This window comes from Rutilus rutilus, assembly GCF_951802725.1.
Source record: "Rutilus rutilus genome assembly, chromosome: 18".
Classification (NCBI taxonomy): Eukaryota; Metazoa; Chordata; class Actinopteri; order Cypriniformes; family Leuciscidae; genus Rutilus; species Rutilus rutilus.
The window spans coordinates 27,424,483-27,442,322 of NC_140231.1; the positions used below are offsets into that span (position 1 = coordinate 27,424,483).

Here is a 17,840-nt window from a genome sequence, read left to right on the forward strand (position 1 = left end):
AACAGGAAGTGGAGTCGCATCAGAGTTCTTCATACTCAATTTCTCAATTTGTGAGATTGGAAACTGTTTGAGTTGTTTGTTCTTTGTACTTTCAATTTGGTTTTCAAGTCTCTTTACATTAAGTGTTTTAACAGCAGGACTAGCTGTCACCGGTCGTCCTCTGTTTCAGTGTCTGATCTGTGTTGAGCGTTACCTGGCAGTGGTTCATCCTGTAACCTTTCTGAAGTTCAAACCTCTCAGATATAGAGTGATCTGCTGCACTGCGGTCTGGATAATCACTCTAGGTTCTTGTTTGCGCTCCATGTTCATTTTAGCTTTATTCGACATTAATGCACATACATGGTTCATGTCACTGCAGTTCCTCCTCCTCTTCTCCATCCAGTTGTTTTGTCTTGTGGCTGTTCTCAGAGCTCTGAAGCAGTCAGGACCAGGAGAGAGAGGGAGAGGGAGAAAGGAGAAAAACCACATGAAGAAAAGAGCGTTTTATCTCATTCTAATAACAATAGTGAACATGGTAATCATATATGTGCCGGTCACTATTTCAGCATTATTTACCAGTCTGACAAAACGCTATATTCAGGAAGTTTGGTCTCCTTCAGTGATTTGTTTTGCGCTGGCTGGTTTTGTGCACCCTGTTCTTTATTTGCACCGTACGGGAAAGCTCTCCTGCCTCTGTTTTCCATAATATTTGCAACTGTGACATTTTAGATTAGATTAAGATGGTGACCTTTACTTATCTGTAATGTTTATTGCTTTGTGAAAATTATAAATAACACTAATTTCTCTAAATTAGGATCTTTCCCAGCTAACAAAAATACGTTGTCAGAACGTTTTGCTAACATTCCCATTAGGTTAGGAAAACGTTATTTGACTGGATGTTGAAAATGTCAGGTTTTTTTTATGTATTAAGAACGTTTTTTCCTGGTTAATGTGAACGGTAAAGGAACATTCCATTCACTCATTTTGAAAATGTTATTAAAATGTAATTTTTGAATGTTTTTTAAATGTTGAAAACGTCCAGTTATTTTTAATGTATTAAGAACGTTTTTTTCTTGGTTTATGTGAACATTACAGGAACATTCCATTCACTCATTTTGGAAATGTTCTGAAAACATTATATTTGAATGTTTTCTGGACATTCACATCACCCTGAACAGATGGCCCATCACCGGGCTCACACAGAGACACCAGAGTATCGCTAATTAACCTATGCTGTATGTGTTTGAACTGTGGTGGAAACTGTTAGACCTGAAGGAAATCACAGAGAACCTGCTAATTCCTGGCTCAGCCGGGACTCAAACCGGGGACCTTCTTGCTGTGAGGTGATAGGGCTACCCACTGAGCCGCTGTGCTGCCCTGTTTCTATTTATGTTTATATGAATTCATAAAATTTAAGCAATTAATTTCTTACAGCTACAGGTCTGGATTTCAAAGTAATTTTTAAGTACCAAAACCTGTTGATGCATTTGTCCAGAGTGTTTAAATTTTTCCAGAGTATAAAGTTTCTTTTAAAGAGTAAAAGACTTTACTTCAAGATTTACATTTTACTGTGTAGTACACACAATTTTGTAAGAGTCTCTGGGAAGTACACAGTCCAAACAATGGAATCATAAAGAGCAAAAATGACATTTTCTAAACCAAAAACACAACCCCACCACAAGGGGGAAAAAACCCCCACAAACTCAAACATACAACTAGACTAGTCAAATCTAACAACACAATAAAAAAAAGAAAAAGAAAAAAAAAACACCACAAAATTATGTTCTACATGTGTATAGGAATTGTTTCATACGGAGTTTAAAATACTGTAATTTTACAGTGATGCTTCAGGCTGAAGAGAGACCTTAGAGTGTAATGGTTGTCTGGAGACGTTGGATGTTTGGTTTAAAGATGGCATGGAATGGAGCACGTGCACAGAGTTGTGAGTGATAGAAAGACAATGACAACCTCAGTCATCATTATTCTGGCAGATTAAAGCAGCTCAATGTCACTTCCAAATTCTGGTTTTGACCCATTGTGGTATCTGTCACAAGCTATTTCGTAATGAAGCATACAAAACAGCGGCAGCGAACTTCAACTATCTTCACTTCCGTTCTCACACCTTGGGCCCTATCTTACACCTGGCGCAATGCAGCGCCAAGCGCAATGCAAGTGTTTTTTGCTAGTTTCAGTCCGACGCAGTTATCATTTTCACGTCCTGTGCCACGTTGTTTAAATAGCAAATGCATTTGCGCCCATTTGTGCGCCCTTGGGCATGCTGGTCTGAAAACAAGCTGTGTTCTGACGCATTGTTATTTTGAGGCAACAGAAATAGACTGCTAATATTTTTTTTTTGCTATTTAAAGAGTGCGTTAGTAATGTCCGCCTATAGGCGGGTCCACAGCCCGCGTACATTCTGCTTATTAAACACACAGGGACGCACAGCAGCACACAAACATGCCAAATATTAAAATTAAAAGGATTAAAATGTAAAATATTATTATTGTGTACATAAAGATATGGTGGAATCCGGCTTGTCCCGTAGATGGTTTGCTTGCGCACTTTAACCTCGCGTACGAGCAGATCCGTTTGCGCTCTGGAGACGGAGACTTTCCACTATCAAATTCCATCATGCAAATACATGGCGCAAGCACATGCAGGGAATGGGAAATGGGTCTCTGATTGGTATAATGCATGTAAATCCCAAAACACACCCATTACTCATTAAGAGAATAGGGACAACCCTTTTAGACCATGCACAAGGAGCGCCACCATTTTTTCCTGTCTTTAAACTAGCAAAAGTGGATTCGGACAAGCCCTAAGTGAACTTGCGCACTGCGCTTTAGACCATGTGCTTAGATCGTTAAAATAGGGCCCCTTATGTTCACATAACGTAACAGTTCAGGCTTCCTTTTCAAAATAGTAGTCTACAACACAATTTCACTTATGAACACAACACCCATCGAACCCCTGTCACACAGAGCATTGATCCAAGAAAATTGCATAGAATTGCTTGAGTGCCATCTGTGTGAACGCAAACATGTCCTGGGATTGATCCTTTTTACGATCCTTTTTACTAGATTTAATATAGCAACATTTTGTCATAAATGTAACACGTAAGTTGCATTGTGATTCCTCTGTAAATGCACTGAGTTTCGCATTGAAGAGTCTATGTAAATGTATCTTTAATGCCGCTTGTGAGTCTTTGAGATGTAAAGTGGTTCAGAATATGTAAGTGGTTCTCTGTTTATTACAAACTGATTTACTGATGTGCTCTTTGTAGATTGTTTATCCAATAAAACACATCATGGCCCAGTGTCACCTTTTCCCTATTGATGGTTGCCACAGAGATTATAGCAATAAACTTGACTTCCTGTCAACACAAATGTCTAAAGTATTTATTCCCTTTCTATTTTTCAAATGCTCAGTCTAAGAGTTTGCATTTAAGGTGTTGAATAAGTGACACCTGTGCCATCTAGTGTCAGACAACTGAAGAATATTTGGGAGGACTGAATAAAAATTGTTGCAGTGATAATTTATTTTCTTACAGATTTGAGTGATTATTGATTTGAACACTTATACTAGCAAAATGTATACCTTGAATGTGCAATAAGTCACTAAAAAAAGGATGGAGGAGGGTAATTAGCTCCTGGGAAACGAGATTGCTGCTGATAATAGTGAAGGAGCTTATATATGTATAGAGTGATAGGCGTCCTATTCCTATAGGTAGACGTGTATCAGCTTAGAGTCAGCTGATGCGAGCTTGACTAATGTGACCTGCCAGGTCTTTATTTACTTTATTTGCATATCTGGTGTTTTATGTGACGTGTAGCAGATGAAGTCATGCACATTATGTTCTGTAACAGCTGTGAAGTCAGTCTACAAAACACAGCACATCGATTTATACACATTTACAGAGACTGGACATTCACTCTCCAGGTGATAAACACCTCTTTTTAATTTAATATCTTGTTTTTAACCTCAACACTATTTCTGTGTTCATGCAGTTTTGCATATATACTTAAAATTAAATTTAGCCTAATTAAGGTTAATACTACTTTAGTGTAAATTTACAGTTACTCAGTTAACCACTGATTCTTGAGAGTCGGGACAAAACATGTCCCACATAGAAAAGTCTAATTTATAGCAAAAATTAAGAAATTCATCATGATTGACATACTTACAAAGTTAAATCTAAAGGAATTGTATATACCTATCTGATTTTTAGAATAAACTTTTTTATCTTTTGGGGGAAAATTTGTTTAAATGTATGGTCTGTGGTTAGAAGGTCCATGTTATTGCACTTGTCCTCAGCAAGAGGTCACAATATTAACCATCCCAAAAAACTTTAAAAAAGCTCTACAATTGTGAAAACCTATATATCAAATACAAAATAAGGGGTATAAATATAAAAAACAATGCATGAAGTGAACATCAAACAATATTTTCCTCAGTTCCTCAGTGTCCTCAGTTTCTGTCAACTCCGTCAGATTTTTTTCATAAAGCTCTTTAAATCAGGAAATAGCATGGTCAGCTATATCCCTGAGGACCCCTTTTCATCTCCCTGCCTGTGGTGAATGCAGCACTACCACACATGCTCTGGTACGTTTTACATTTTTTTATATTTTAGACAAACAATGTCAATATTCCTATGGTCACAGCTGCACCATGTCAATACCATCTTTCTGTTAAGATACTTTTTTTAAACCATAGTGGATTGAATTTAAGCATTTTAGTGAGGTTATTGGGACAGCTAGCAACTGAGGAAAAACTACCTATAGCTGCAGTGTACAATACATGTTTTGGCGGGAAAATACATGCCCTTACGTCAACTCCGTCAGACTATGGTTCTATGTCTGACGGAGTTGACAAATCCACCAATAACCTCTTAATGTGCGAATATGATATTATTTGTGAATATAGTGAAGGGTTAAACTGTTATTTCAGGGTTTTATTTACACATAAATGCACATACATAGCATGCATTACATTATTTAACCATACGCATCTGACTTGTAGAGAATGGGCAGGCAGTGGTCTGCTTATTATTGTGTAACTTGTAACTTTGCCAGCACTTTAATATATATATTTATATATGTAGAGACAGAGATAGAGAAATGAGAAGCCAGTGTAGGGCTGGGCGATATGGCCCAAAAAAATTATCACGATAATTTTTTTTATATCTGTTGATATCGATAATTATCACGATAAATGTCAAATCTTTATTTCTTTCAAGTTTAAAGGCAGATTTTTGCTCCTAAGTGAAAGTTGTAGAAAACAGAGCGTTAATTGTGGTTTTAAACTACTCTTTATTGTCAGAACATATCATGACAAACAGGTGAACATTTCACAAATCTGAGGTAAAACATTCAAACATTTTTTGACAACACCGTCAGTTTTTCGTCAACACCGTCAGATCTTCGTCAACAGCGTTGGATGTATGTTTTTGTTAAATTTTTGGAGGAAAAAAATATTCTTCCTTCAGTTTGTGTTGTTTTTGTAATAAAGGACCATCTGATCTACATCCTCTTATGTTTTATTTATTTAAGGAATTTGTTTTTACAATATTGAAATTAAAATCAAAGTTTGAAAATGCAAATATTTAGAAATCTGAGTTTTCAGAATAGTGTGAAATCACAACTTAAGTTTATATATTGTATTTTTTTTACATATCAGAGTAACTAAACACTATTACAATATACTTCAGAACTTTAGATTCTTGTTGGATTTGAAGAATTAAAATTGTATACTTTTCTGACAGAGTTGACACAAATCCAGTTCTGAAGAGAAACATGTTTATTTGTTAAAAATGTGTTTTTATTTAGAACCTGTTCCTTTACATGGTTAAATAGCTAAGACCTTTCTCTGCAGAAACATATAACTCTAATTGATATAGTGTGTATTTAAAAAGTTTTGTCCCGACTCTCAAGAATCAGTGTAACATATGTTTTAATCCACAAGCAATTTACTAGAATAGCAAACAATATGTGACCCTGGATTACAAAACCAGTCACAAGTCGCACGGGTATATTTGTGGCAATAGCCAACAATACATTGCATGGGTCAAACATATCGATTTTTCTTTTATGCCAAAAATCATTAGGATATTAAGTAAAGATCATGTTCCATGAAGATATTTTGTAAATTTCCTAAATATATAAAACATTTATTTTTGTGAGTGAATGCAGCACAATCGTGAATTTAAATGGACAACTTTAAAGGCCATTTTCTCAATGTTTCGATTTTTTTGCACCCTCAGATTCCAGAATAGTTGTATCTCGGCCAAATATTGTCCTATCCTAACAAATCATTCATCAATGGAAAGCTTATTTATTCAGATTTCAGATAATGTATAAATCTCAATTTAAACATTTTTACCCATGTGGTACAGGGTCACATATACTCTATGAAGCTGATAGAAGCAGAAGTAGAAATCTAGAAAGATGTAATTTAATAATGGTGTGCTTTGTTTCAGTGTCTGATCTGTGTTGAGCGTTATCAGGCAGTGGTAACCTCCTGTAACCTTCTGAAGTCCAAACCTCTCAGATATAGAGTGATCTGCTGCACCGCGGCCTGAATAACTCTTTTTTTAGTTACTTTATTTTGTGCCTGTTGTGCCACATAGGTCCATTGGTTTGATTTGTGCTGGCTGTTTTTTTTCAGCCTGTCCTTTATCTGAAACGGGCAGATAAATTCTCAAGACATACGGGAGCTACAGTACCTGCTTAGATAACCCACCATTAGGGGGAGGCAGCTTAATCCTTATGTAAGCTCACGATGGAGCCGTGGGGATATTCCAGGGAGGGGGAGGGGGAGGGGAAGGGAAGAAGGAGCGGGGGATATGAGAGTGCGGCTAGTTGCCAGCGCGCTTACTCTCAATAACCTCCCTCAGGTCTTTTTTCACCTTCCCCTGGTTACGCCTTTTCCAAGCCCTACCCCCCTGATTAGGTTGGCGACTGTTTGCCAAGCTGTTTGCTTGGTGGCCTGGACAGCAAGATCTGTGGTACGGCACCGCATCAGAGATAAGGCCCTGGCCGCTGACACAGCGGCACACACTTCCTGAAATGCTTGTCAGAGCACGAAAACATGTTCAAGAAGTAACAATTTAAATGAAATCCATTCATGGGAAATATGATACAAGATTATATTTTGCACTTGAATGTATATTAACCTAAATCCTAATTATACCTGGTTCATTCACACTTCTCTCTTCTTAGATCATGGTTACATTACCACAACTTGTGAGCTGCTGAACTGAGAAGACAAATACAGACGAGATGAATAACTCTACAGTGAACTTCACCACATCTGAAATATCAACAAACTCCACAACTCAGTCCATTGGGGTAGTAGACTGTCTGGAAATCTGTGTGTACAGCATCAATTTGTTTTTTAGTCTACCAACACACTCCTATATTATATGGCTCATCATCACAGGAATAGAAAGTGGAGTTGCATCAGAGTTCTTCATCCTCAATCTCTCCTTTGGTGAGATTGGTATCTGTCTGAATAGTTTGGTCTTTATACTGTCAGTGTGGATTTCAAGTTTTAAGATATTAGATGCTTTTTTATTAGGACTTACATTCACCGGTCGTCCTCTGTTTCATTGTCTGATGTCTGTTGAGCGTTACCTGGCAGTGGTTCACCCTGTAACCTTTCTGAAGTACAAACCTCTCAGATATAGAGTGATCTGCTGCACTGCGGCCTGGATAATTATTCTTGGCTCCTGTTTGGTCTGCATGTATTTAACCTCAAACAACATTCATGCACATACTTGGTTCTTGTCCATGCAGCTTTCACTGGTCATCTTCATCCAGTTGTTTTGTCTTGTGGCTGTTCTCAGAGCTCTGAAGCAGTCAGGACCAGGGGAGAGAAGAAAAGAGAGAGTGGAGGAAAACCACATGAAGAGAAGAGCATTTAATCTCATTCTAATAATGTTGTGGCAAATTCATAGTTCTTTTTGGTTCAGGTCTCAAAGAAGTTTCTCAGAGTCGAGGTTCCAGGTCAGAAGAATTAACTTTATTGACAAGCAACAAAGTGAGAAGCCGGCTGGCCATCCGGACTTCTAAGGTTACATTGGCCAGTGTTCATGTCTTATACTTTTTCTTATCGCTAGGTGCCCAATGGGCACCTTCAAATCTATCTCTTCCCCTCTGTCACGCCTGGTGACCTTGGCACAGTTAGACATATCTTCTCTATTGGTCAAACCTCACACAATGGTGCTCTGTTTCATACTTTGTTTTGACACTTCATATTGCTGATGCATACTGGTTATTTTCCATTCTCTCATCCTTCTTCAGACCTATTTTTTCATGCTTGTCATCATTTTTTGTTTTGTTTCATTACATCATACTTAGACATGAATCAAAGGAAAATTCTCCAACATATCCCCCCTTTGGGACTAATCCTAGTCCCACCTTCATTTCTGTCCCAGAATGTATCTTCATGATCAGGCCTCTCTCCATTATCTTTCAATCATGGCCAATATGGACCATCCATCTCTCTTATCAATAAGCCCACTCACGAAGGTACACCCTGGAGGAATAGTGAGACCAAACATCTCCGCCCCCACTTGACTAGGGTGGAGTAAAAGATCCCACCTTCCTTTTCTATCATCAATCTTGAAGGGATAGATTACTTCAAACATTTGATTTTTCATCATAATCAACATATCTCAGTGTGCAGACTTGGAGTTACGATTGTCCCACGGTGCCAGAGGAACTGCACAGGCGCTTCCGGTGGCCTGGAGTGCTATCTGGGTTGCTCCATCGTTGCCAGAGGTGCCCTGGGCACTATCTGGTGTTGGAGCAAACAGTGGGTTTTTAAACCACCAGTTGAGTCTGCCCTTACTGGTCCAGCAATTGGTGACCGCGCTTGTAATTCATTTCTCTGTTTTACCCCGTGAAAACAATTTCCAGTAGTCTAATGCATGTGCTTCACTTTTGATTCATAAAAAACTTTAAAATATTAAAAATAACTCTTTTATAGCGAGTAAAATGATTAGTAAGTGATAAAAATAGTAAAAAACATTCTTATCTTTTCCCTTTATATCTGGTTGCATTACCTCGTACCACGGGCAATGACCTGCTTCAAACCTTTTATCGTCCCCTCTCATTCACATATTCATATTTGTGACTGTTAGTGTGATTATATGTAAAAATATTCTCAGTAGGATTATAAGTGTAAAAAGAAAGAAAAAAGAAAACACTCAGGAAGGGGTCCTTTATAAAAATCAAAGAAACAATTAAAACCCCTCTAACTAACTCCCTGCTCTACTCATGTTCTAATGATCTGTCTAATTTTACCCCAAAAATAAAATACACAGTGTTACTACCTCCCTCTCTATTAAAAACAGAATCAAACTGTTGGAAATCAAAAGTAACAAGGTACCCCATTCCTTACTCCTTCACCAGAACTCCTTACAGGAAGTCATCTAGTTCGTCCAGTCCTGGCCCAATTTGGTGCACTCTTGTGTTTGTGCACCCGATGTCAACTGCCGATGGTTTGACTGACACATTAATCATCTGTTTGGCGGCCACGTTGGCTAGCATGGATCTTAGAAAAGGCACAACACAGCAGAACAACAAAAGAAACATACAACAGCCACAGCTATTATTATTCCCACCTTAAAGAACCATTCTTTCCAAGACCCAAATATAGAGTCAAACCAGTATCCAACGTGTCTGTCTCTCCCCACATTCTCAGCAACTTCTTGTCTCAGATCCTTCAGCTTCTTCATGGCCCTAGTAAAAGCTCCATCAGAGGCTGTGTTATTCGGAATAAAGGTACAACAGTCAATTCCAAACATCACACATACCCCTCCTTTTTCTGCCAGTAGCCAATTCAGAGCTTGTCTATTTTGCCATGTCATTTTGCTGGTGTATTTTAGCTGATGGCCTAAGGCATCCATTGCTTGATCTTAGTCTTAATGGTTCTGTTGATTGTCAGAGCTAATCTGAGATGGTATGCCAAATCTTGGGATGACTTCTTTGGTTAAATTTTTTATCAGTTTCTGCTCCTTGGTCTACTGAGGGTTCTGCTTCGACCCATCTGCTAAATCTGTCTACGAAAACTGTCTCTGTATCTTTTCCTTTTACTGATTTTATCATGTCCACATAATCCATCACTAGATGTTTAAAGGGTCCTTCTTGAACTGGGATAGAGCCTATTGGAGTTGCTGTTCCTTTTCTGACATTATTTTGTGAATCTTTGTCTTTTTTATTTTTCTAATTTTATTTGTCTAATAATTTTATTTTTCTAATAATCTAATCTCCCCCCTTGCGCAATGGTCAACCATGCGCATCTGGAATGAAAATGTTAAGCAATAGGCTGGTGTCTATCATATGGCCTTCATGTGATCTCCATATATATTGTTAGTGTCTCTCTTGTCGCCCCCCTTTGCTGCCATATATGTATTTCAGATCGAGAGGCTCTGGATTGCATTTGAGCAATGCTGTCTACAGCAGGTAGGGGCTGGATCAAAACAGATGGTGCCATAACTGCTAATTGACATCCTGAGGCTTGTTTAGCCTGTATATCAGCCGCATTTTTACCTTTGATCACAAAGTTATTGCCTTTTTTATGAGCTTCACACTTGATAATGGCCAATTTGTTTGGAAACATCATAGCTGTGATTAGTTTAGTAACTTGGTCCCCATGTTGGATTTGGGGTTCCATCACTCTTTTTGAATCCTCTTTGTTTCCATACTGCACTAAAGAGATGAAATACGCCATTAGCATATGCAGATTTGGTATAGATGTTGGCTACTTTGTTTTCAGCCAACATGCAAGCTTCAGTAAGTGCTTTTAATTCGGCCAATTGTGCTGAGCAAGGTTGTTCACAATGCTGCATCACAACAGAATTGAAATCATCTCCATCTCTCTATACAACAGCAAAACCAGCATGATTGCCTAAATGGTCTCTAAAACACGAGCCATCCACAAAGTAGTCCACGTCTGCATCAACAATTGGTGTTGATTCCAAATCTGGTCTCAGACAAGTAAAGGCTAGATAGGCAAAAATACATTCATGAGGTGTTCCCTCCCCCTCTAGCTGGACAAAATTAGCTGAGTTTGCTGCAGTAAATCTCCTTATTGTAATATCAGGATATGTTAGTAACATGGAGTATGTCAAACATCTAGCCTGGGTTAAAACAAAATGTCATTGTTCAAAATATTAGTCTAAGTCTTGTTGATAGCATGGTGGGTAGCCTTGAGCAACATTATTCAATTTGGTGCTATAATATGCAATATAAAAATATAAAATATATTTTATCCAGTCTTAAATCTTCCAAATCAAGCTTCAGGACGTGGTCCAAGACCAAGTGGTGAGTGTTTAAATCCTTAGGGCATCCTAGTGTATGTATATTGCTTACAGAACAGAGATCAATTACAGTGTAATAATGAGCAGCAGGTGGAACACTTTTTCAATAGCTCATGTGGATTTGGGACTTCTGCCGGCCAATCTTCTACTATCTCATTGATTGCCCTTAAATCATGCACTAATCTCCATTTTGACTTACTGGTCTTTTCAACTGGGAGAATAGGTGTTACAATAACTAACAGTTTCAACTAACACTCCAGCTTTTACCAATCCCTCAATTGTTGTTCTGATTCCTTCTACTGGTTCTAACTTCAATGGGTATTGTTGTTTTCTTGGCAACTTCATTCCTGATTTTACTCTAATTCTAACAGGATTGGCTGACTTCACCAGGCCCACATCTGTATCATGCTTAGACCACAACTCTACCGGTATCTTTTGTTCCATCTCCAATTTCAGCTCCTCCATTTTTGACTTCAATTCATTTTTCTTTTCTGTCTCTACTATTAATTTAGGGATCCTTAACATGTTAGTCGAGCATACAGTTTTAAGATGTGTCATATCTGGTGTTTGAAAAATGAAAGGGTTTTCAGTGGCTTCCCACTGTTTTTCTGTGGCTTTCAACATCATTGGGCCTATATCTTTCGCTTGACACCCTTCATTCAGGTAAAGAGTTACATGTGGGATTGAATCGTCTACTCTAAACCATGTTTTAGTAAAGTCACATTTTTCAATTTGCAATGCTGTCCCTTCTGGTCCTACGATTATATCATTTGAATTCAAATATACTCTCTGTCCCCTCGTTTTTTCTAACCTGTCATTTTCTAATCTCGGGTTTCTAAGGGGGTCATATATCATTGTACAATGAAACTCAGATTATGGCACACTTTTTTTTTTAACTGTTCTGCTGGTTCTGATTAGTCTGTTGCCATGGTTGGTACATTTGGTCACGCAGCGGTTCATTTTGGGGCCATGGGTTAATACAACAGTTTCTCTTGATATGTCCAGGCTGGTTGCACCCCCAACACATGCCTTGAATGTCTTGTGTTCTTTGTTGATTGTTGTATTCTCTTCCTCTTCCTCTTCCTCTTCCTCTTCCTCTTCCTCTTCCTCTTCCTCTTCCTCGTCCTCTTCCTCGTCCTCATCCTCTTCCTGGCATTGCTCCATTTCTGTTGTTTTGCTGTTCAGGTAGGTATATCACAATTGGTGCACTTGGCTGTTGCTGATTTCCTGTGGTGTTGGATGTGCTCTGACCCATAGGGGCTGGTGCCTGTGGCATGGCTTGTGCAGCTGGGTTCGGTATATTCATCGCTGCCATAACTGCTGACTGATCTTCAGCATCTTTTATGTTAGCTTGGATTTTCTTCTTTTTATTGACTAGGTCATCCAGCTGTAATTGGGTCAGCCTTCTTTGAAGCTCTCTTTCTTGATTCTTCATCTTCTGTTCACTCTTCCTGTATTGTTCTACTGCATGAGTCACATAGTCACAGAACTCTCTTGTCGTCTTTGAATTCAGTCCCACTACATCTTCCAGCTTGGCTTTTACAACAGTTGGCATGGCTTCCATTATGGCAGCCCTGAACAGCACTGTTATCACTGGATCTCGTTCAGGGTCTTTTTCCAGCTCTTGCTTCCATCTTCGTTATTGTCTCTGGACGTAGGTGGTTGGGTTTTCTTCTTCGCCCATTGGTTCCCCTTTTAATAACTTTGGATCCATCTGGGTGGGATAATGTCCTCTTAGGGCCTGCCACATCACTGTTCTGTAATGGTCAAGTGGTATGGCATCCATCCTTGTCGAGTCAACTGCTTGGTTGAGTCCTGAATCATCCAAGATTTTTTTCGTTCTTGCACCTCCCACACACTTTGCCAACAAGGCTTTGATGTCTCCGATGGCTAGTATCTTGCCCATTGTCTCTTCTTCCAGTAGTCGAATCCATTTGCCCGCCCCTTCGTGTATGTCAGGTAGGCGTGCTATCAGTCCGTCCAGATCTTGTCCCGCCCACGGCACATACTGTCCTTGATGTCCTTTAATCAGGATGGGGCACTGTTTTTGTTCCTCTCAGTTGGTCTCTTCCATCCTCATGCAGATATGCTCCACTCATTGACCTTCTTCTCAAATTGTCCCCTCTTATCCAGTGTGGTTTGCTTTGGGGGAGTTCTTCCAAGAGCAGGGTCCCTGACACGTTCTTGTATTCTTTGTTAAGGATGGCTGAGTGGGGTCTGTTTCTTGTGTAGTTCTGAAGTCTCTGATGTTCTCTTCGCATGTTTTCCTCCAAGGCTTTTCGCATGGATTCAGTATCTCTTTGGATTTGTTCTTTGGTGATGAGTATGTCTCTTTCTATTTCATCCTGTTCAGGCTCGGATTGCTGAGTGTCAGCTTCCATCTCCTTTTGCAGTCTCTCTTCAAGTTCTTGCAGGGCTTTGCTTGCATGATGATAAGGATTGGATAGGGTGGGGTCTGGGGTTACCCTGGTCAGATGTTTCATGCTTAGGTTGCTGTCTTGACTTCCCCCATAGTTCAGAGTGTCTTGCTTTGAAACTTCAAAGAAGTCTGTAGTTTTTCTTTCTCTGCGGCCAGGGCTCACTTTTCTGTCGTCATCCTCTCCTCCCTCTCTACTTGCTTCATCACTTGGCTCGTCTTCAAAATCCACTTTACCTTGAACTGTTAAAGTTGCATTCACTAGTGGCAGTTGTTTACCGGTTGAATCATACGGGGGTAGATAAGGGGGTGGTGTTGCCATTATGTCACTTTTATTTTCTATCTTCTCCCTAATTCCCTTAATTAATTTTATCCCCATGTCTCTAAAAAGATTCAACACTTCCTGCTCTTTCTCTCTCTTCTCAACTCTTTTTTTGCTTCTATCTTTGGCTTTGTGATTCTTTATTAGTGCTCCCATTTCCCTGCACATAGCCAAATCAAATGTTCCCTCTGCTGCCCACTTAGTGCCTAACTTTCTGGTCCTTTTTTTTCCCATTTCCGAGATAAGTTTTTAATAGCATCTCTACATATCGGATATTGTGTTATAATCTGCTCTACAGGGGTCTCTTGTTGCTGTGACATCAAAGCCATTGCTGCAAGTCTCAATTATTTCTTCATTCAATTAATCAAATTATAATTTTGTGTTTTCTGTTAAGTTTAAAAAATCTGGTATCTGTTTAGTTTTTTGAAGATACCTCAAAATAGTTTGTATTTATACCTCAGACAATGGCTTCGGCATCACTTTTTATAGCTGGTTGTGTATATTTCGTTTCCAAATGATGTCCTCCCCCAGGCACACCAGTTCGAAACTCCAGATAATGTTCTTTTCAAACCACCGTCCTCGTGCAGTTACTTCTCCTGCCCTATACAGATAAGTGGGAGATGGGGTTAACTTCACTTCATGGCCGTTCAACATGATGACTGAAATATTTAATTCCTCCTTGCTACAAGTGTCTGATTCAAATGGTTCAAATAAATCAATTAAAGTCTTTCTTCCTTTTTTATTTAAAATTCTTCTCCCTCTATTGCCCCTCGCGCCCCTCCTGTTCTTCCAGAACTGCGGCATTCTCGGTTGGTGCAGGATGTCTTTCTATTTCCTGCCTGTTTCGGTGAATTTACACCCACAAATGAGTTATCTCTTGGATCTTTTTCAAAAACAACCAACACTGTCAGTCTTTCCAATGTCCAACTATCTACAAAGACTGGCCTGATTTCCCCTCCCTGCTTGACTTCAAAGATTGTGTCACTCTCCCATTTCACTGACCTAATGTACGAATCCACCTTTATATATACATTTCTCAGAATGGTTGCCACTTTCAGTTCTCTAGGCAAATTCCTCCTTTCCTTCCTTTTCATATATGGAATCCATATTGGATCTATCTTTATTTCGATGGCTGTGAGCTGTGGGTTCAAAAGAACTGTTTTTAGAAGATTAAATTTGTTCAAATGTGGTCTCAGGGCTTCAAGAGTTATCTGTTTTTTTTTTATCACATTATGCCAATCCACTAAAGGGCCACTTTTGTTCAACCTGGTTCAAATTTGTTATTCCTGTCAGTTTTTTCAAAAGCTCATTCTTCCCTTGGTCTGTTAACTCCTGTCTCCGTCCTTCATTATCTATGAACTCTTTTTCTAACCAGAAGTGATTCTTAATACCGTTGGTTAGTTTTAATGCCTCCTGAAAATCATTCTCATCTTTTCTTCCTTTCTGCAATCTAGTCTTCTCTGCCTCATAAAGATCTCTCGCTTTAGACTACATGTGTACTTTTTTCATGTGTCAAAAGATGAAAAAACTCTCTCTGTCACTTCTCTCCCTCCTTATTTCTTTATCTCAATATAAACGCTTTCAGTCTGTTATAACGCACACTCATACACCCGGGATTTCATACACACCGTCACACAACCATGCACAGAGTCACTCACACCCACGCAGAGCCGCTCAGAGTCACACACACAGAGCTGCTCTCACACGCAAAGCTGCTCTCTCACCCACTCGAAGCCACACACACACAGACAGCCGCTCTCACACTTATTTATTATTTTCCTACTTTGTCTCGTAACAAAGGAAAAGTCAAAGTCAATCAATCAAACTTTTGACAATATCGGCTGTGTTTTCTTATCCGGATCACAACGATTACAGTCCGGAAGATGGCCAAACAGCCGACAAAGCCAATTTCGTGGAATATTTTTTGTTCTTTGATATCTTGATTTCTTTATTTTAATTTTAATTCTCCTGTCATCAATTTTTGTTTTATCATCCATTTAACTTTTAATAACACTGATTCAAAAATTATTTCTTGTAAGAGTTTTATTTTATGTGCCTTTGTCTGTCTCAGCCTAATTACTCCCTTTTTTCTCTCTGAGCGGTGCCAAGGTCACTTGTATACCATTGTAACAATTTCGGGACAGTGGCTCAGCTGTAATTTCATGCAAAGCACAGAGCTCAGCCAAAAAACACTTTATCTCTGCGTCTCTGTCCCTTCCATGAATTTTTACTCAAATACAGCTGTATAATTTCTAACTTTTAATTTCTATCACTTTTGGATTTTTGGAAAAATACATTATAAGTAAACTGTATTTTATTATTATTATCACTTTTGCTAATTTTCTCCTGAAATGACCCTTCCCCTTATTTCTAAGACGAAAAATCACTTAGACAAACAAGACTACAGATTTTTCTCCTTCTATTTAAGATGAAAAATCACTTTAGACAAACAAGACTACAGATTTCTCTCCTTCTATTTAAGATGAAAAATCACTTACACAAACAAAAAACAGATCAGACTACAGATCTTTCTCCTTCTACTCAAGGTGAAAAATCACTTAAAAGACAATTCTACAGATTTCTCTCCTTCTATTTAAGATGAAAAATCACTTTAACAAAAAACAGATCAGACTAACAGATTACGTGCTCATCATTTCAAACGCACTTTTCACGTAGGGCGTTGCACGACTAACATCAAACAGGACAAACGGATCACGTGCTCATCATTTCAAACGCACTTTTCACGTAGGGCGTTGCACGCACACACAACAAATAACAAATCACGTGCCTCTCACGTGCAACGCGTCTACTGCGTTGGGGCCACGCGCCTCTCGCGTGGGTACACGCCTCCGTGTACAAATAACGTGCCTCTCACGTTATAACGCACCTTTCCTGCGTTTAGGGACAATACAACATATAATCTTGCACACGCACTTTTCGCATAAAATACTGTGACGCACACATGTACAATGCACCTTCATGCGAATGGAATACGCACTTCTGCGTATGGACAGACAAACAGATACTGCATGCACTTTTTCTCAAAACCTGGAACCTACCCTCCTTTTACCTCCTTATCTTTTTATTACTTTTTAGGTTCTTTTTGGTGGAGTCTTTTGTTTAAGGTAGTCACCAACTGGGCGTTAGCTTACCAGGGGCAGCACAAAACAAATATAAGCAAAATTTGCTTACCTTATTTTTTGGTGCACCTTTGTTTTGTGAGGCCTCTGCCAGCACGTCCACCGTGGTCACTCCTCGACCCCTTGTCCCTCCTGGCTCGGCTCGACAATTATGTTGTGGCAAATTCATAGTTCTTTTTGGTTCAGGTCTCAAAGAAGTTTCTCAGAGTCGAGGTTCCAGGTCAGAAGAATTAACTTTATTGACAAGCAACAAAGTGAGAAGCCGGCTGGCCATCCGGACTTCTAAGGTTACATTGGCCAGTGTTCATGTCTTATACTTTTTCTTATCGCTAGGTGCCCAATGGGCACCTTCAAATCTATCTCTTCCCCTCTGTCACGCCTGGTGACCTTGGCACAGTTAGACATATCTTCTCTATTGGTCAAACCTCACACAATGGTGCTCTGTTTCATACTTTGTTTTGACACTTCATATTGCTGATGCATACTGGTTATTTTCCATTCTCTCATCCTTCTTCAGACCTATTTTTTCATGCTTGTCATCATTTTTTGTTTTGTTTCATTACATCATACTTAGACATGAATCAAAGGAAAATTCTCCAACAATAACTACTGTGAACATTATTATCTTATATTTCCCATTTGCAATCACAGGAATCTTTG

At 39.0% G+C, this 17,840-nt stretch overlaps 2 protein-coding genes across 2 annotated transcripts; one reads left to right on the forward strand and one right to left on the reverse strand.

Annotated features, from left to right (window-relative positions):
* Window positions 1–7,256: 7,256 nt before the first annotated feature.
* LOC311277410 (chemokine XC receptor 1-like) lies at window positions 7,257–8,048 on the forward strand (the record flags this gene model as incomplete). Its single annotated transcript, XM_084387727.1, has 1 exon — window positions 7,257–8,048. The coding sequence occupies one exon, from the start codon at window positions 7,257–7,259 to the stop codon at window positions 8,046–8,048; it is 792 nt and encodes a 263-aa protein (XP_084243853.1).
* Window positions 7,917–17,775, reverse strand: LOC311277293 (uncharacterized protein). The gene is made up of 2 exons (XM_084387564.1): window positions 9,285–17,775; window positions 7,917–9,254 (listed from the first exon to the last, which is right to left on the reverse strand). The coding sequence occupies exon 1, from the start codon at window positions 14,272–14,274 to the stop codon at window positions 13,327–13,329; it is 948 nt and encodes a 315-aa protein (XP_084243690.1). The 5' UTR covers window positions 14,275–17,775; the 3' UTR covers window positions 7,917–9,254; window positions 9,285–13,326.
* Window positions 17,776–17,840: the final 65 nt, after the last annotated feature.